Source organism: Daktulosphaira vitifoliae, unplaced genomic scaffold (assembly GCF_025091365.1).
Source record: "Daktulosphaira vitifoliae isolate Bord-2020 unplaced genomic scaffold, ASM2509136v1 Scaffold_1, whole genome shotgun sequence".
Lineage (NCBI taxonomy): Eukaryota > Metazoa > Arthropoda > Insecta > Hemiptera > Phylloxeridae > Daktulosphaira > Daktulosphaira vitifoliae.
In genome coordinates this window covers 88694281-88715455 of record NW_026099572.1, presented here as the reverse complement: position 1 = coordinate 88715455, position 21175 = coordinate 88694281, and the positions used below count along the sequence as shown (strand labels likewise).

The 21175-nt window shown below is 25.8% G+C and overlaps 1 protein-coding gene across 1 annotated transcript; it reads left to right on the top strand.

Moving 5' to 3' along the window:
- Positions 1–118: 118 nt before the first annotated feature.
- Positions 119–16903, top strand: LOC126901397 (uncharacterized). The gene is made up of 4 exons (XM_050677814.1): positions 119–366; positions 8307–8429; positions 8890–9134; positions 15965–16903. The coding sequence occupies exons 1-4, from the start codon at positions 274–276 to the stop codon at positions 16395–16397; spliced, it is 894 nt and encodes a 297-aa protein (XP_050533771.1). The 5' UTR covers positions 119–273; the 3' UTR covers positions 16398–16903.
- Positions 16904–21175: the final 4272 nt, after the last annotated feature.

Here is a 21175-nt window from a genome sequence, read left to right as displayed (position 1 = left end):
TATATTGGTGTCGATTAATTTGAATCATCTTAAAGATACGGGTAAAACTCGTCAGAATTTTTTTTATTGCACTTCATGGCCTTGCAAGTTTTATTAGTTCATTACTACATACTGGTACTTACTGACTAGTTGTGCATCGGTTGATATTATAGTTCGGTAAATCTATAATTATTGATTTTTTTTTACATTAATTAAACATTAAAATCCGATTAATTTTTAATTGGTTTAATTGTTAAATTAATTACTTATATTTAATTAAAATTTACAAAAACAATGGATATAGAAATTCTTGAAGAAATGCCAAGCGAAATCGCCGAATTTTTTTGTGAACAAGTACTAAAACGTGATTGGCCAGACAGCATGCATGTAAGTATTTAAATATTTGTGCGAATGTGAAAAATGAAAGAAACATTTTATGTAAATAACTCGAATTGTGTTAAGAATATAATAAACTAAGTTAGTACACTACACTCTTTACAAGACTAAGAATTTTTAGATATATATATATATACTGGAATTTTTTAACGAATATAATACGATTTTTCGATACTTTATGTCATAATTACACCAATCGTGTGTAAAAGTAATGTGTATATTAAAAGTACCATACCGAAATTTTTTAAATTTTGGGATCATTTAATACAATATACTAGATAATTTTAAGAAGAAGAACACCTTAAATAGTTTATTTAAAAAAGTGTTCATTTTTTAATAATTCAAAATTTTGTAGTAATTATACTAATTAATTGTATAGATTTTTAATTAACTATAACAAAAAAAATAAATAAAATAAACATTTTCCAAATGATATTTAGCTAAAATTAAAAATTTGGTATTATGCAATATATAAAATTTTTACTAAATTTGACTAGAGATGACTGGGAATAACACGATTTGTATGATATCGAACATCGTTATAATTAACAAATGAACCATTATAGAAAGTAATTTTAATGCATTAAAATTATCGCTAAGTAAACTTATTTGACCATTAAAAATATCTAATGTCTTCTATTTATATTTCCTAAGATAAAAATAAAATATCTAAACGTTTAGACTGATGAAAATTTTAATATGTTTATACATTTTGTAAATTAGATACCAAAAAAATATATTATTTTTAATTTTTATTTAATAAAATAATTACTACTTTGTTAAATATTAAAATTATTTAAATGTATATTTTATATCATAGATATGTAAAATATATAAAAACTACCAGCAACCCAAAAAGGATGAATTAATTTATCAACTAAATGTTTTGTAACATATTATAGTCAAAATATGATAAGTGTAAAACTTCAAAACGGAAGTATTACTTGTCGTAAATAAAATTTAATATTAAAAAAATTATTAACATTAAAAATATTGTAATATTTTTGTAATTAAAAGAAATAATATAGTCATTTTCATAGATTCATAAAACATTACTAAATAAATTAGTAGCATAAAGATACATTAAATGTCACATTTAAACACAATAAAGAGCAAAAGTGTATGAAAATCCTTTGGCATATGATCAATTGGTTTTTCAAACTAGAGTTAATTTCCCTCGTTCCTCGTAAATGGGGGAAACCTCCAACAAAATTACAAATTTAAAAATTGCTAATTTTCGAAATTTTTTTACTTAAAACTGCCATAACTTTTTAAAAAAATGAACATATCAATATAATTTTTTTTTTTATAGATGCTTGATGTTTTTACCTATCAATTGGTATATATTTTTCATAAATTTAACCTTTTACCTGCTTACAGGAGGGGATTTAAAATGACAACTTTTTCACAAAAAATTTACTTTTACACTTAAATTTTGAAAGTGTATCATCCATCATAAAATCATACTGTACATATATTTGTTATACGTATTTATTGAGGGTATAGTTTTTAACGGTTACTAACTTTTTAACTTCGATGCGAAGCTGAGAAGGTATTGATTTTACTATGATGTATTTTTTTTTTATGTCTGTTACCACTTTTTCTCAGCTCTCATCGATCCGATATCTTTCAACGATACGTCAAAAGATCATAAATCGTATCTAGTCGAAAACATTACCCTTAAAAATTGAAAAAAATTCCCTTGTTTCCCGTAAATGGGGAAAATATCCAACAAAATTACAAATTTAAAAATTGCTAATTTTCGACATTTTTCTTACTTAAAACTGCCATAACTTTTTCAAAAATGAACAAACCAATATAATTTTTTTTTTATAGATGCTTGATGTCTTTACCTATCATTTGTTATATTTTTTTTTATAAATCTGACCTTTTATAATGTGGCCTGCCCACAGGGAGGATTCAAAATGATGATTTTTTTATAAAAAATTAACTTTTTCAACTAAACTTTTGAAAGTGTTCCGGAAATATTGACACTTCTATATATATTTTAAATTAAAGCTTATGTAATATACTTTATAATTGAAAAAAAACATTTCGGACTTTATTTTTTTTTATGGTAAAAACGGACATCAAAGTTAATAAAAAAATAAGATTTTTGTAAAAAAATTCTTTTTATATTTTTAATTTTTAATAGTATAACTTTTTGAAAAATGTATGGATCAATACAATTTTTTTATGATAAATACTATTTATATACCTCTTTCATTCGACAAATCTATAAATATCAAAGATAAAATTTTCTTCTTTTCAATATACTTTTTTATTAGTTATCTTACACAAAAAACTGGCTCCTTCGTTGATTTTGTAGGCAATACACCATACTGGTTCTTTGTTATTCATGTTTCTCATGTTATTCTTTTGGCTATTACCTTTTTCGAAATCTTCATACTATAACTAATAAGCGTTATACCTCTATAATTTCCACACTCCTATGTCACCTTTGCCTTTAAATATCGGCACCACAATAGTATTCCTCCATTCTTTTGATATTTTTCCTTCTAATACGATTTTATTATAAAGATCTTTCAATAACCTTATGGCAACATGTCTGATATTTTCCAACTAGCAAATCTATTCCACACATCATTTATGTCTGTCTCTACATTCTACACCGCCTTCTTTTTTACCTTCTTTAAATACTCTTTTTCATTTTCTCCTTTCAATTTCAATCACCGAATCCTCGATTTTTGTATATTCTCTTCCCATTACACCACAACTCTATTACCATCATTCTATGTTGTGAAGTTACATACTAGCCTAGCATAAATTTACAATATTTTACTAGCCTTACATCAAATAATCAATCTGTGATATATTACTCCGACTCTAATAAGTTATATAATGTTTTTCTCTCTTTCTAAAATAAGTATCAGAGCAAGATCATACGACACTGCAAAATCCAGGATTCTTTCATCCTCATAACCAGATATACTTTGTACCACCTCATTCATATCTCCAAAACACTTTCTTGCCTATTTTCAAAAAGCACTCAAAAATTAATTTTACGATTATAATTCTGTCACTTTCCTTAACTACTTCTATTACTTTATTTTTCATCTCCTCATCCATTGTTATTCCTATACCATCCGTTATATTGGTATTACCCGAATATATTATTTTATAATCCTAACCTATTTTTCTTGATTTCTCTCCCTTACACTTAATTTCTTACACACTGCAAATATTAACTTTTCTTCTCTTCAATGCATCTACTAATTATCTACTTCTACCAGTTAATGTTCCAACATTTCACATACCTATTCTTAGTTTGTATCTTTCTTTCTTCCTTATACACGAGTCCAACCTAAAATTGAGTGATGAAGTCCCTTCGCCGTTGACACTATGAGTGTTGGATAGGCCTGTACACATTACTGATGAAACAGCTACCCTACAAGTTATTCGGCTGATAATAAACACTTTATTCTTTAGACCATCTGTCTCTAACTAATTTATTTCATCTTATCTGTTGTCCCGGCGTACATCCGAGATATGACAATCCGCCCAATTTCTATTCAGAATTCTTCAACTTTTCGACAAAATTTTATTGAAAAAATCACAAAAAAATTACCATAAAGAAATACTAATTAAAAAAATAGTATGTGCTTAGCCTTGATAATAGTAACAATATTTCCGAAATACGCGTCCACGATTTTTAATAATTTTTGTGGCTTTTTGAGTTAAATATTTTTAACACATTTTTAGTTTTAAATTAATATTTTTAATATAATTTTAATTTTTAAATATCAAAAGAATCCAAAAAGACCATCTACACAAGTCTATTTTTTTTTCAACTCAACTTTTTAAAATATTACAAAAGACCTGATAATTTAAACTTATATCAAAATAAAGCTTTTGAAGTGTATTACAATATTAAAAAAAAAAATTACATACGACTGTTCTACTATGTGAAATTGAACGTTAAAGCAAAATAATATTGTTATTTTTATTTTAACAAATAATTGAACTAGCATTTAATATTCGAGTAAAATAAAAATCATAAAAATTATAAAATTAAAAATATACAAATTATAAAATTTAACAGATATAAATTAATGCCTTTTGATGATAATAATTAACTAAAGATATCATATATACTTCTACGTCTCAACTTTGCCGCGTTCCTCTGTGCCGCAACACCACTGTGTTAGGTTTTCTTTTTAAAGCTCTACTAATTCTATGGAACAAAACCAATTAACGAGTGTAATATTTCTATTTGAACTGTGTATTGGTTTAGCTAACCTCAAAACTGACCTAATTGGTTTTGCAATTCTTTTTTCGGCTAAATCTAAAATAAGTATCCATTGAAATTTTTGATCATCATAAATATATTCAATATATTAATAATGACTATTGGAATCAGTTAGACATATATTTACAAGCTTTTTTGGGTATGTACACTTTAAACTTGCACCTCTCACGAAAGCTAATAAGCATTTTGTCTAAAGTAGCACAGAAATCCAACGAATGATTTATTACTATTAATGAATTTATCAAAAATGTCAGAAGTAGAAAAAGTAGAATTATTTTCTTTTTTTTTTCATTTCTATTATCCGGATTATCAAGGTAAACAGTTAATTAAAAATAAAAAACTTTTTTTACTCACCACTAAATAAATTATTTCTCGACTAGTCCTATTACTAGTCCTAATAATAGACCGACACTTTTATAATTTGACTTAAAAATAGCATTGTAAAAATAATATTAAAAAACGATCGTAATTCAATTTTATCAGTGTTTTTTGTAAGACTCAATTTTCGTCTATATTTTTGACGGATGCTATGAATTTTTGCAAACCGAATTAAAATTTTCCTTATAATAGAACCAGTAAGTTATATATCACAAATATCAGAAGGGTTCGCAGAGTGATCTAAGTTTTTTACGGGTTCGCATAACTTTCAGAAGTATTGTGACGCGCGTTCCCAGTTTATTTTGATGTAATGTCATTTACCGACCATTTATATTTTTTTTTCCATAAAAAAAACTTTGAATTTGTTTATTGTAATGTTTCATTATTATTAGAACTATTAAATTCATCAATTTCACTAATAATATCAGTATTTTAATCATATTTAAAATCATGATTACTTACTCCAGAACCATCTTCTGATAAAAATTCTGAAATGTAATTATCGAAGTTTGAATTATCAACAGAAGATATAAGATAGACTGACAACGTTCATTTTTGTAATAAATAACTAAAAAAAATTTTAATAAAAGAAATAATACATATATGGTACAGTGCGGTGTGAGATACCGATTGTTTTCTATAATAACAAGTTATTATTATAAATATAACCACAAAAATCTATCATAACTTATAAATGATACATATTAAGCATAGGAGTAACGTCAAATGTAGATAAGATAGGAGAAAATAGGTATAGATGTAAGAAATCGTATCAAGTAGAGATTTAGGGGATACACCTAGCGAACCTCAGAGTTTATGTAAAGGCGAGGAGAAAATCTTATAAATGGTACCGCCATAGACAGGTACAATTCATCTCTAAACTATATTAATAATACTTCGAAAGATATCCATGATTCAAAAATCACAGTGATTTCTCTGACTGTACTAGTTATTGGATAATTTTGAGCGCAAATCAACTTGATGTGGGCCAGATGAATGACGTGGAACTCAAATAATTGCTCGATAGATACGTAGCTACATCCTTATTATTTGTACTTAGGCTGTACATGCCACTAACACGCCGACGACAAATTTTCGAAACATTACACGGACGCCGAGGGGACAGTAAATTTGATAAAACAATGTTACAACATTACGCCGTATGCTTTACGCAGCATAGATTCAGACATATCCACATTGATACCGTTAGGCCGCTCAATCTAGCAAACGAATGTACATGTACATTTTTACCTACCTTGACGATTTCACCCATTGGTCTTAAGTGTGACCAATTCGTAACATAACGGCCGCTGCTTGAGCAAAGAAAATCAGGGAATGGTAAATCGCAAGATTTGGCGTACCGGTTTTAACATCTGACTAAGACTGATAATTCGGATCTGTTAGAGCACTCGTAGATACATTTGGAGCAGATCAAATACGTTCTTCTTACTATCTCCCCAGATGAATGGAATAATCGAACGTATTCACAGACCATTGAAATACGCCCTGTCTATTTTACTAGATCATTGTGATACAATTTATATGATACAACTACATAACAAAGTACCGTGGATTATGGCAGACCGATTAAATCTAGTATTCATCCTAGGAGATGTTCGCTAGCAGATCATAGCTATCCATACATAGAAGTTACCACTAAAAAATTCGTAAAAACGTAATTTTTCTTTTGCATTAAGTCAGAGAAGAATAGTGTAGGGGAAAACTGACTTCGCTTCAATTATTCATCATTATGATATATTGTTATTATTATTTTTTTTTGTTATATGTTCCTAACATTGTTAATGATTTTTATAAGTAATATACTAATGGTGTTTTTTAATTATTTTTGTTGGTCTAACCTTAGTTTTTGTATCTCATTTAGTCGGTCATTGCTCTCACACTATTAACGTTCATTTTTGTTTTGTACGATATATTTTTACCAAGTTGTATTCTTAAATGTAATAAACTTATAATTGTTATTAAATTGCGTACTTCATCTAATGTATTAACCTTTTACCCGCGATTAATAAATTATCACTATGACTTGACTCATTTTTCACAAGCAATTTAAGATAAGAAATAATCCTTTAGCACTTTATTTTTATACATGAAATCATAATATATATTTGTCTTTATTCAATAGTTTACAATTCGAAAAATAACCAAATTCAACGTATATTGTAGTTTATAATATAACAAAATGCTTGAAAGTTGTAATATATTATTACTAATTTGTAATGGTATTACAATTAATATTTAGAAAATTGCTCACAATAAAATAACAGTTTTGTAAAATATTAACTAATACAATTTAGTGATATGTTAGTTATTATATTTAAAATTTTTTGTCTGTTAGTACTATTTATGATATTGTATAAAAATACAATTTTAATGTTGATGAATTTATCAAATAACATAATTTTGCACGTAATTAGCGTGTTATGATAAAACCTAAAATATAGAGTAATATGGTTACAACTTGTATAGGTGTAAGTATACTGCACTTGTGCTACATGCTTTATGTACTAAAATACTTTAACGGATTAACGTTCAATTGGATAAAAAAATTATAGAACACAATTTTTTGAAATTATTTTTTTCTATACTATTATGTTGTTAAAGATAGTGGTCTCATTTAAGGCAGTTATTATTCATAACTGTAAGATAATTTATTATCTATATATATATATATATATATATATATATATAAGGTATCAAAATAGTTTTAGCGAAAGTTCAGCTTTTATTTTACCCATTTTAATTACCATTGATAATTAAGATGTTATTTATGTCCAAAATATTATTGTTTTTTGTATTATTATAATATTCAACTTTAATTTTGTTTTCAATTATTAGTGCATATACTTTAGGACAAACAGTATAAGCATATAAGGATTTAGTACCCCTGATTTTTAAAAATATCCTTCTTTAGTATAATATGTTTTAACTACCAACGCCTTATGATAAATTACAATTTCAATTCAAACTATTATTATTAGTAATAATTTATTACTAATTATTAATTAATGAAGATTAAAATAATCTAACTTTCTTTAAGCACAATCGCATCGAAGCATTCTATGATAGTAATCTTGATTATTATCAGAATTCAATCTATAATTATCTCCTTTATGACCTTTTTCTACTGTACCAAACCTGATTTCACTGAGTTTTTTTTTAACTATCCAAAAGAAAAATTGTCGTTTAAGTTTTAATAAATATATTAAATTTGATTTATTATAGTTAGATCAAAATCTAATAAATGTACTATAAATAATTTCAGGCATATTATTTTATAAAAAATGGTTTTAAATGGAACAAAAGTAATGCACCAACAAGTTACAAATTATACTACGTTCCAAGTGATATTGAAAATGGCACATTTTTAGGTATTCAATACCAAGTTGTAAGTAAATAAATTTTCAAGCAAATAATTGGGAGAATGATACAAATATCAAATCCCAGTGGTATTTTGTATGGTATACCCACTAAAAATATTTTTAATTAACGTATACCTTAAGAAATAATACTTATATAATATACACAGAATTTCCCACTAGATTTTGACATTTTTAATAATTTTTGATCCATCAAATATTTGTTGTTGCATTTTTTAAATAATTTTTAGTTTTGAACTACATTAAAAGTTATTTTTTAAAAAAGGTAACACAGAATATTCGCTGAATCAAATACATCAGAACCTTATAGAACACTTAAGGAATACGCTCACAAATCAACTTATAGCCTGATATAAAAAGAAGATTTTTTTTTCAAAAATGCCACTGCAGAACCTATTGCAAATCAAATGACAAATATTTTTTTCTTTTAAATTATTGTTCAATTATTAATAATAACTGAATTTCCAGGGAAACCAATATCCTGTTATAATTGTTACGTATACATTTCCTGGTAATGAAGATAATTATATAAGAATTTTAAGTTCTACCAAACGTTTCAATTGGCAGAGAACTCTTCTATTTCAAGCAAACGTTGGAAGAATGGTAGATGTTATTAAGACAACCATCAAAACAAAGGGTTTAGAAAGTAAATTATATGCTGATAGTATTCTTAAATGGATGCCCGCCAACGAAGCAGCTCAATTAGAACTGAAGTACTTTTTTTTCAACGATATCAAATTTTAGGATTAATAGGGCGTCCAAGTACTTTTTTACGGCATATCAAAACATATCTCGGGCGATCATAGATTCTGGAGGATTGAATGGTCATAGAGACATGAATATGTCAAATTAAACACGACAAAATTATCTACATCTGTCCATGCTTGAGTCTCAGTAAAAACTTTAAAAAAGAGTTATAACCATTTAAAGTTTACGTTACTTTAAGCTGTTATAATTTTGTTTAAATTGGTTTATCAAAAATCGCCTATGAACGGATGTTATAATTTTATAATGCTAAATTTGACATATTGGTCAAATCTCTACGACGTATCATATCTCTTACATGTTTTCATATATTTACACAGTTTTGCGACGCACTTTTCGGAGGTTGTTGCTCATGTGCAGTCGTCGGCGGTGGTGTTTCGAAAACCGGCTTTGGTTTCATAATAAAATTGTTATTACTTGTGCGGTACCAAAATAATAACACTCTTTATTAAATAACATTTTCTAAATAACTAATTTTTACATGAAATCGTATTTCATTTTATTTTTTCAAAATTAATATAAATCTGTTATATAAAAAAAAAAATTATTACAGATCAAAATTGTAGACAATTTGATTTTCTATAGAAAGGTGTAGAGAATTTTATTTAACCTATAGAATTGCATAATAATTTCGCATCTATTGAGATAATGCTAGAGTCAGATAAGATTTTTTTGATTTTGTTCTCATTCGTGTAATGCAACGATGTTTTCTTGCATTTTGAAAAAAATGTCAAGGTATCAACTTTGTAAAGTATAAAATTTTCTATTCGAAAATATATTTTCATAGCCAAATTTTACTAATATTGTGGAGTTCAAGCTAAATTAATTCAACGATTTTTCTAATACTTCTTCAAATGTTATAATATTAAGCATAAAACAACACGATTACTCGAGTTACTATGTTTAAAAGAAAAAAGTTAAATATCAGTTTTTAAAGCATTAAATTTTATACTGAATAGTGTACTTTAATGACTAATTTCACTCTTTAATGACTAATTTTACACTTTAATGACTAATTTTTTGTTTTTTTTAGAGCGAGTTGAAGCTAAAATGAAAAAGTAAACTTCTGAAATTTGTAAAAATGCGTATGATTTTTTTTCGTTTACTCAACTTTCTGTAGTACTTACGAAAAGAGCAAATATACTTAACATACTATATTTTACTTAATAGTATTTCTTAATAGTCTAATCCAAAAAGTCACTATAATATAAAACTGAAACAAATAACTAATAATATTTAATTTATAAAAATGTTCGTACTTAGCTAATATACCAAATATTAAATTTACAAACATAATTTTATATTTAAAAACGTATATTACTATCATCATTTATTCTTTTATAATTGTTGAAAATTGAATATCTTTAAATGTATCTTAAGTTAAAGTTTGTATATAGGGTGAAGTGGGTTATTAGAAACAAATAGAGTAATTCTAAATTCATTTTTCTCTTAGAATTTTTAGTAGTTATTATTGTATATTGAAAAGTTATGGTGCTTATATGTTGATATCATATAGAATTTAAATTCGAGATAAAAACTTGTAATTATCTAAAAAAAAAATGCATTATGACATTTGACCCTATTTAATTCAGAAAAAAATAATTGAAATAATTATTTTTAAGACTTTGACTTATCTTTTATATACAAATAGTCGTTAAACTCTCAAAATTCAGAAAGATTATATAAATTTTTGTATAAAACTTTTGGGAAGGGTTTAAGAAATAATAGTTTTAATAATTATTTTTAGAGTTCAATCTATACTGATCCTTATTATGCGTATTCTCAACTTTAGAAATTTAGAAAAATATCTCAAAATTAAGTTATTGTAAAGAAATAATTTTTAATTTTTTCCTTTTTAACTACTATTCATACTAATATTTAAAAACTGCTATAACTATGTCATAAAGATACTTATCCTAATGAAATTTATTTGAACAATACTTATTACAATAAGCTTTTTTTTTTTGGTATTACTTTCATGAAAATTTAATAAAAACTTAAATACAAGGAAAACGTGAAATAGCTATCATTTACATATGCTATATTATAGTATAGTTCGTTTTATCATAAGAATTGTCTACTGACAAGGATGCAGCTCCTCACAAATGCTGTCGCATAGTGATTGGAAAAAATAACAATAACAGTGATTTATAAAATTTACTGCTTTATTAGCAATAACAATTTGTTACTTGAAAGAAATAGTAACAGTTATTTAGTGTTCTACACAAGGTGGATTCATTTTATCGTAAATTATCCAATTTCCACTGAGCTCAATGCTTATTATAACGGCAGGTTATTTCCCAATAAAAAAAATACTCAAAGTGATATGGGTCGGTATCACAACACAACGTATTTGATTCATTACTCGACAAGAACCAAATGTATACAGGGTGTTCAGTAAGTCTGGAAACGGGTTTCTATTGTTCTCATTGTTACAAACAATGAGAACAATATTTATTATTTTATTATTTCCATGTGCATATATCTTTAGTACTCATGTGGCATAATTTATTTTTTGATTTTGTGATAAATAAATACAAATTTTACGTATAATCAACTATAGTTAATACATAATAATAGATTAAGAATGAGACATTTGTTTTCTTGGTATCTATTGAGATTATTTAATTTTCGTAAAAGAAATAATATTATTATTGTAATGTTTTTTTAATTGAATATTTTTTTCTATTACAAAAATATAAACTTTTCAATAGTTTCCAAGAAAATGATTATCTTATCTTTAATTGTTTACCATATATTAAATAGTTGAGTAAATAACAACAATTTTTACTTATTAATCACAAGGCGAATAAAAAAATAAAAAAATAAAGTATTTATAAAAATAAAAAATATTTATATTATTATAAAAATTTGGATTTATTTGATTATATAAATAACAATATAATTACAATAATATAAAAAAATTCTCATTTTTATATCATTCAAGTTCCTGAACTTACTACAAAGGGTAGTACCCTTCTTCATATGTTGGGGAGTCAGTGATGATTCTTGGCTAGGCCAATGATGGACGAGACAGGTATTATGGCTGACTTGCACTAGAGATCAGGCACCACCAATAAGAAAATCACAAAAAAAACTCGGCACCCTGGGGATCGAACCCGGAACTCAGTTCACCGAAATATAAATTTCTACCCCTCATCAGACCAAGCTAACCCCAAAAGATAAAATAATATATAAAAATATTTAAATAAAAAATTTTTTATTAAAGTTTGAACCCCATCTCAGCTCCTTTTGAATTTTTTTATGTAGGGTACGATGGAGTAAGATGACAAATCCAATATTTATCAAAATCAATGAGTTATAGCAGCACATGAGAGCTTACATAAAATCATCTTACGATACACTTGGTTACGCGACTGTAAGTTGACAATATTAAATTTTAAACCCAACCTACAAATTTTGTAGGTTTTGCTCTGTACTATTAAAATTCTGTACTATTAAATTTATTGCGCCTCCGAGCAACCCCTAAAACGGTCCTGTATACAAGATAGATTTGACGGATGGTTTTAAGGAAATTTTTCACGTGGCATACATTTTCCAAAACTCGGACGTCAATCAAAAAAAAAAAATTAACCTCTTAAATGTTTTAATGATCTTCACAAATCGTAGATGCCAACTAAAGGGGCTAGGCCACCCCTCCCTAAATCAAAATAGACATTATGTTGACGATTACATAAAATTTTTTTTAAATATATTATTTAAATAAATTTACGAAGTGATTGATTTTGATGTTATTAACTTACATTTTATTTGAATTTGTTACCGTTTGTAAAATATTTATTCCATTGGTTGTTTGAATTTGCCGCTCAAATATACTAAAATTATTGCTATTAATAGACGGTCCGGTTTAGTTATTTTCTATTTGTTATTAAAGAAAAAAATAAAACCAAAACCCTGACCAAAAAAAGGCTATGACATAACATTTATCCAAACTTTTATTTAACATGATACATAGAATAAACGATTTTAACATGTTTTACGTTGGACTACTTTATTTGATCTGTATTGATACTAGTCCCAAAATTTTAACCAAATTATAAAGGAGAAAATTATCTTAAATCTAGCGTTTTTTTTCATTAACATCATTTATAGTTTTTATTCATAAGTAAATATTCCTAATATTTGGTTTTTAAAAGTTCAATAAATAACTTCAGAGTTGGGTTAACAAAATTATATAGATCTCAGTTTTTGTGCAAAAAAATGAATTTTTGCCTGTCAACATGTATCGATTTCTAGTGGCATTTATAACGTAACGAATTTTCTGTTGTGCGGAGGTAACCGATTACCCTCCCCTTCAACTGCTCCCACGCGAATAATCAAAACCAGTTATTTTATATTTTGTTATCGACGAACCAGAATACAATTTAGCAACCACTTATGTGAATTTATAAAAAAATTGTTATTGTTGACGGGTAAAGGGACTCCAATTTCAATTTTACTGCAATCCTTTTTACCATAGTTACTCAATGGTTTTTACTCGTAAAATATAATAAATATTTAATAAAAATATCTAGTGATCAGAAATCTGTCAGAAATTTACATGGAGTTTTTTTTTTTAACATTCGAAAACACACTTATCATAAATATGAGTCGACAGCATACATTATATTCGTGGACGGATTTAGTAGCTGATATTTTAGTATTCGACAAAAATCAGATATTTTTTCTCCAAAAAATTAATTATTAACCAAAAAAATAAAGATCATAAAAAATTTGAGTAGGAATTTAAAGTTTACCGATCCTGAATTTATTTATACGTAGTTTAAGGTATTACTCAAGACCATTTTTTGATTTTTAAGACTCACAATGTGTGATAAGAAATTCTAAATAATTAAGCGCGTATTTAATAATCTTAACATATATTAAAATTCATAGGATAAATGGGGATTTTTTAAGTTTACTATAGAGAATATAAACTTATATTAAATTTTATATGAACATTTCGACACCCAATTTATCTTTTCAACTTTTCAATCTAAAATAAAATCTGCTATATATTCTGAGAGAAAATATGCATTTACAATTACTCCAATTGCATACAATTATTACACTTGATCCTATCGCCAAGTAGAGTATTTTTTTAATTCAGAGAAAAAAAATTTTTAACTTCCATTTTTTGCACACACGACGTTTTTCACGCCTAGTTTAATTTAAGGTTTATCATAAATAATAATTCTTTGGAAATTGAATTTTAACGAAATTGTAAAAAAATAATACATGATAAAGCTATTTTTGATTTTTTTTTGATAAATGTGAAATGGCGTTTATTTTACGATTCCTATATCGGTTTGTGTTGGATAATCGGTATTAACAAATGTGAGTATATATACATTTGTTTATGTAAATTATTTCTTGGTAATATCAAACACAAAATTTTTTACTAACCAAGTATGAATTTATTTAATGAACTCTTATTTCTTGCTTCATTGTGCATTATAATGTTACACTGAAAGTTATAATTTCTAACTATTGTGTCGTCATCAGAATACTCTGATATTTAAACTTTACTACATTTTGTGTATTTTGTAAAACACGTGTTACACAGTCACTATATTATAGTATGTTTTACATAGAGTGGTTACTGCTCGAGATTGAAGATCCTCATTTCCCTAAAAGGTTGCTCTTGATTGGATATAAAAGAGCTAAAAAAAAATATCAAAATCATACATACAAAAAAATTAGAAAATAATTAAAATGTTTATTTTGCCTCCATACAAACTATTTGTAAGGCAAAACCGTTCTCACTAAAAACTAACAGATTACTGTAAAGGTGATTGTGTCTTTATGACTGTGATAGCTGCATAAAAAGATATAAAAAAACTTCTTTTCTATACTAGGACGAAAATAATCGATTTTAAAACTATTCGATAGTTTATGCTAAAAATAAACTATTTTATTGTATAAAAACAATTCGAATAGTTTAATACTAATCGATAGTTTAAAATATTCGAAAATGCCCATCACTAATTAAAACTGTATCGGTTTGGAACGATTCAACGGCAGTGATCGCTGGAGAGAGGTAGTAGGGACTGATAGTGTGACCTTGCCGCCCAAATGGACCACATCGCCATCTCAGGAGCGTTATATGCGCATCGTTTTTACTTGGACGCCCTCTTAAGTTTAGTTTTGAGCTAGATAATTTTTATATTTATAAAATATATACATAAGGTATATTCTATATATTTTTATAATTTCAAACTCGAATAAAGATATAAGGTAGTGACGGATCAAGAGGTGAGCGCAGGCATCATTTCTCCCCTTTTTGATTTATCATTAACTACTGAAAAAAGATATTTTAATTAATAAAATTGGCAAAAAATTTATTTTATCACCTATAAACTTTTTGTACACCTCCATTCATTTAAAATAATTCTAAATCCATCCTTATTGTAAGACTTAGAGTCCAACAATTAAATAATGCCTCTATAACATTAGTGTCATTCAATCTATATTTTTATAACTCAACAAAAAAAATCAAAGACCCTCTAAAAATTAAAGCTCGGGGACCCTTAATTTGGGCTAGTATGATTTTTAACTAGTTTGGATTATAATGTTTTATCTTGTAAAGCTTACTGTCTATTATACAAAAACCATTCAAATATATCAACAAGCAAACCCAAAAAATTTGTTTTCTATTTTCGACCATATCTAAAATAATTTTCCTTATTTTTCATTTAATATTTAGTGTATAGAATTATTCTGAATAAATTATATTAAAATGATAATAAATAAAATGTAAATGCTGTATTTGTTGTAGAATTCCAGACGATGTTTTCATAAGTCAGCTTAATAAAAATCATGTAGATTTTATGTATTCACAATGGAAACACAGTGATGTCTATTCTAAATCGGATATTGAAGATTCAGTTATTTACAATTTTGGCTACGGAATATTCAGTAAAAATAATAACGATCTGCTTGCATGGGCCATGTGTGGAAGTTATGGTGGTTTAACTACTTTAGTTGTTCGATCTGATAAAAGAAATAACGGATTGGGTAAATTAATCACAAAAGCCGTCACTAAACAAATGGGATTAAGAGGAATATCACCACATGCAATAATAAGTAGATTTAACGATATATCTCTTACTATGTTTGATAAAATTGGCTATAATAGAAAAGATCCGATTCCTATGCTGTACTTTATAGTGGAAAGATATGATAATATCCAGTCAAAAACCCAAAACTAACTAAAATGAGATCCACAGTTGAATTTTAATCAATAATTATTATTATTGATATCATTTTAATAAAATGATTAATAATAAGCATTTTTATTTTATTTCCTTGTATATAATTAAGTTTATTAGAAACTGGGTTAATGGTCGACTAAAAGGTTTTCATTACTTAATTACTCGGTAAGTTGACGTGTATAAAATATAAATCAAATATCAAAGCATATTAAGTAACTCATTTATAAACCTTTATTTATAAATAAGATTGTATTCATATTTAAAATAAATTTAATATAAGATTGTATATATTATAACTCAATTATTTCCAGTGCTCGAATTGGGGAGTGCGCAGGGGGACGTAGCTCCTCTACTTTTTTTAAAATTTTTTTGCGCACCCCAACTACTTTTTTTTATGAGGACGGTGGAAAATACCACCTCTTTTTTTTTTTTAAATATTAGTATGATAATGAAATATAATTTATTAATAAATACTAAATAAAGTAATGAGTAAAAAAAAAAAAGACTTCAAAATGCTAGGGACGCAGTTTTCAAATTGTTAAGTTGAGCTCCCCTACTTATTTTTGGCCAATTCGAGCACTGATTATTTCAAAATTAAACTATACTAGAATAGTATATAAAAGAATTTTTCCAGTAATTTTACGAATTATCCTGATATTCTTTTTGTAGTAACACCTTTTTTCACCTTATTTTTACTTAAACTGTACTAAGTTAATATGTTTATATACTTATAAAATTATCTATATAATGGATAAAGTTTCATTATTGTAAGTTAAACCAAAAAAAATTATACTTAAAGTTTTTTGTTGAAAAATCAACTTTAAGAATTAAAAAAGTCTGTTTAATTTGATAGAATAGCTCTAAAATTTTCACAAATCCTGTTAAACATCATGAAATAATTTTAAGATAGTTAAAAAAAAAAAAAATTTTAATATTTTTATAAAGATTTTACTGTATAATTATTGTATGAATTATAAATTAATAATTATTTCAACATCTAGATGTGATAGAAAAATGTTTAAATTTTGTTATCTATTTAAATAATTATCTTTAATTAAGATTTTATTAGATAACTCTAACGAAATTTACTACAACATAAAACTATTAACAAGATCATTTTTAAATTTGTAGTTATTGTAAATTAAATTAAGCAAATTTATTTATTTTGTTAAAATAAATAAGATTACACAATACTGGAGAAGTAATTGTATTCTTAAAACTAAATGTATAAAAAAATTTCTCCATTAAAAATTCGATAATATCAAGTTAATATTCATCATACTATAATTTCTTTTCTATATAAAACCATTGCAAAACTTTCATATACTTCTGTTGACAAAGTTGCCTATATTTAATTTTTAATAGATGACTTTGACCTATGATCAAATATGATGAAATACAGACAAGTCGAAGGACTTAGCATAAACAAAAAATTAATTGGTATAATATAAACCAATTAATTTTTTAATATTAACTTTATATTATACTCATACAATTTTAAAATATGGCATTTTCTCTGCTCGTGCTTATATGCCTTGGACGCATCAATCGCATCTAAAAACACCACTGGTTGTAACGAAGCAAAAATTAATTACAAATTTTAAAAAACCAACACAGTGGGAATAAATATTTAAAGGGAAATGGTTATTTTTAAAAAAAATTATGTCGAATGAAAGAGGTATATAAATAGTATTTATCATAAAAAAATTGTATTGATCCATACATTTTTCAAAAAGTTATAGTGAAAACAAAGTAAAGTCCGAAAATTTTTTTTCCATAATAATGTATAATACATTATATATATATATATATATGTGTGTGTGTGTCAGAGTATCCGGAACATTTTCAAACCTATATTGCAACCTTAAATATTTATATTTCATTTGATATAAATTTTTTTTAAATCTGACTTTAAATCCTCCCACAGGAGTGATTCAAAAAAGCAATTATTGCACACAAGTTAAGCTTTTTCAGTTTAATTTTTAAAAATGTTATTGACACTTTATTATAACTTATATTATACACTTTACTATGAAAAAAAAAACCCAGCACAGGGGGGTCGCGACACAGTGGTGTCGTGGTATAGTTGGATCAAGTATAATGATATCTGACAGTGATTAAAATCACTATAAAAAAAAACGCTTCGATGGAAATCTTTAGATAGTGTTAAATTTTAAAAAAAATTGGTGTTTTATTCCAAAAGCTACATGATCTGCTGGTTCCTTATTAATATCTCGATTAAGATAAAGTATGTCGAACGAAAAAGGGTTTATTAAAAAATATTATTTCTCAGAAAAAATTGTGTGGATCCATACACTTTTCAAGTTATAGCATTATAAAGTTAAAAATGTAAAAAATAAAATCGAGAATTTTCACACGAAAATAGCATTCGGTAGCGATTTTCGCCGTGAAGACAAAATAAAGTCCGACATTTTTTTTTTACATAATAAAGTACATTACATTACCTTTAATTTAAGACATATATAAAAGTGTCAGACCTTCCGAAACATTTTCAAAAGTTATGTTGAAAAAGTTCTACTTTATATATGCATTTTTTATATTTTAAGCCCCCCCCCACACATAGGGAAATGGTCTGATTTAAAAAAAAAGTATGTTCAATGAAAGATGTATATGAATACTGCTTTTCATGAAAAAATTGTATTGATCCATACATTTTTTAAAAAGTTATAGCACTTTAAAGTAAAAAATGTAAATTATAAAATCGAAAATTTTCACACAAAAATAGCATTCGGTAGCCGTTTTCACCATGAAGACAAGTCCAGAGGTCAAATTTTTTTTTTTTTAATTAAAGTATATTACATTATCATTAATTTAAGATATATATAAAATTGTCAGATCTTTCGGAACATTTTCAAAAGTTAAGTTGAAAAAGTAAATTTTTTGTGAAAAAGTTGTTATTTTAAATCCTCACCTATGGGCAGATAAAGAGTCAGATTTACAAAAAAAAATATATCAAATAATAAGTAAAGACATCAAGCATCTATATAAAAAAAAGTTATATTGATATATTCATTTTTGAAAAAGTTACGGCACATTTTAGTAAAAAAAATTGAAAAAATTTCGAAAATTAGCGATTTTTAAATTTGTAATTTTTTTGGAGGTTTCCCTCATTTACGGGGAACGGGGGAATTTTTTTCAATTTTTAAGGATAATGTCTTCGACTAGATACGATTTGTGATCTTTTGACGTATTGTTGAAAGAAATCCGTTCGGTGAGAGTTGAGAAAAAGTGGTAACAGACACACAAAAAAAAAAAAAAACACATTATAGTAAAACCAATACCTTCTCAGCTTCGCATCGAAGCTAAAAATTTTAATAATAAATTTTCTTCTTGGTGAAAAAAGCTACCGTATTAAATATATGCTATTGTTGTATTAAAATTCTAGGTTTTGAAGTTTATTTTATTTTAAAATATCTTACAAGGGAAATACACTGATTTTCATGAATATTATTAAATTTAGTTGACATAGAATAAAGTTCATAATACATAAGAAGTTAAACTTAATTAAATTTTTTTGCTTTTTTAAAGTCGAAAAGTAACTTTAAAATTTGAATTAGCTTAAATTGTCAATTTTATAACCAGAGGAAAGTAATAAACAGTTGCTGAATTGGTACACTTGTGACTTTCATGTTTAGGGTACGAGGTTCGAATCTACCTATAACAATTTATATTTTGCATTTTTTATGAGTTAGAAAAAAAAATTTCAAATAATTTCATTTTATCCTCATTTAAATTCAATAACTTCAAAAATTATTACTTTTAACAGATTAAAAATCGAAATCAATAATAATTTGAAAACAATTAATTATAAAAATTATATATTATTGTTAAGACATGTTATTATCTCATTTCGTTAGTACTAGTGCGACAATAGCCGCAGTAACCTGTCCGCTAGCTCTGCTCAATGTTAATTAGTTAAAAATTTTATAGAATTTATATTTGTGGATTAATAAATAATTTCTTTTTTATTAATTACATAAAAATCATATTGTTGTAAAATTTATTTTATATTATACATTCCGCTAAGTTTAAAATAGTAATAAAATAACTCACGAACCATTACGTGGCGTTAACAATTATATTTTTGAATCTAAGAATTACTTGTCTAGATATAATTAAGGAAATAGAAGTTGAGGTTGCTTTTGTAATTATCCATCAATTTCTTAGAATTGAACACTATCTACAGATTTGCATCGAAGCCTTTTTTATGATAGTGATTTTAATCTATACTGGACCCAACTATGCCACGTCCCCACTGTACTGGGTTTTTTCTACTACTCATTTATTCGTCGAATATTTGGTATTAATCGATTTTTGTCAAGTAATGAGATTAGTGTTCTTAAGTGGTCTGTTTATGATCTCCGATAAATGCACTAAAGTGTTTTTTAATATTTCCTACAACAATGATCCTTTTCAAATTTTACACATGTAATCTCCGACAAATTGTACAAATATATGAGTATGTTTATAAGTTTTAACTGAATTATCTATATTTATTATTAATAAATACTACTTTTCAATTTTTTACAAAAAATGTAAAATATTCTTCTATCAATGAAAAAGAAGTACAGAAAAGTTCAAATTAACATACAAAATAAAATAAATATTATAAATATAAAATAAGCAATTATATATTTTTATAATTATTAACCACTGAATCATCTAAACTACTTGAGTAAGCCTTTTTCTGAAAAAGAAGATATTAAATACCTAAGACCCAGAGAGATATTTAATTTCGCCGGAGAGACAGGACT

Coding starts and splice junctions, on each gene's coding strand:
- LOC126901397 (XM_050677814.1), top strand. CDS start 274: ATGGATATAGAAATTCTTGAAGAAATGCCAAGCGAAATCGCCGAATTT. Junction 367..8,306: donor ATTGGCCAGACAGCATGCAT/GTAAGTATTTAA, acceptor AAATAATTTCAG/GCATATTATTTTATAAAAAA. Junction 8,430..8,889: donor TAGGTATTCAATACCAAGTT/GTAAGTAAATAA, acceptor CTGAATTTCCAG/GGAAACCAATATCCTGTTAT.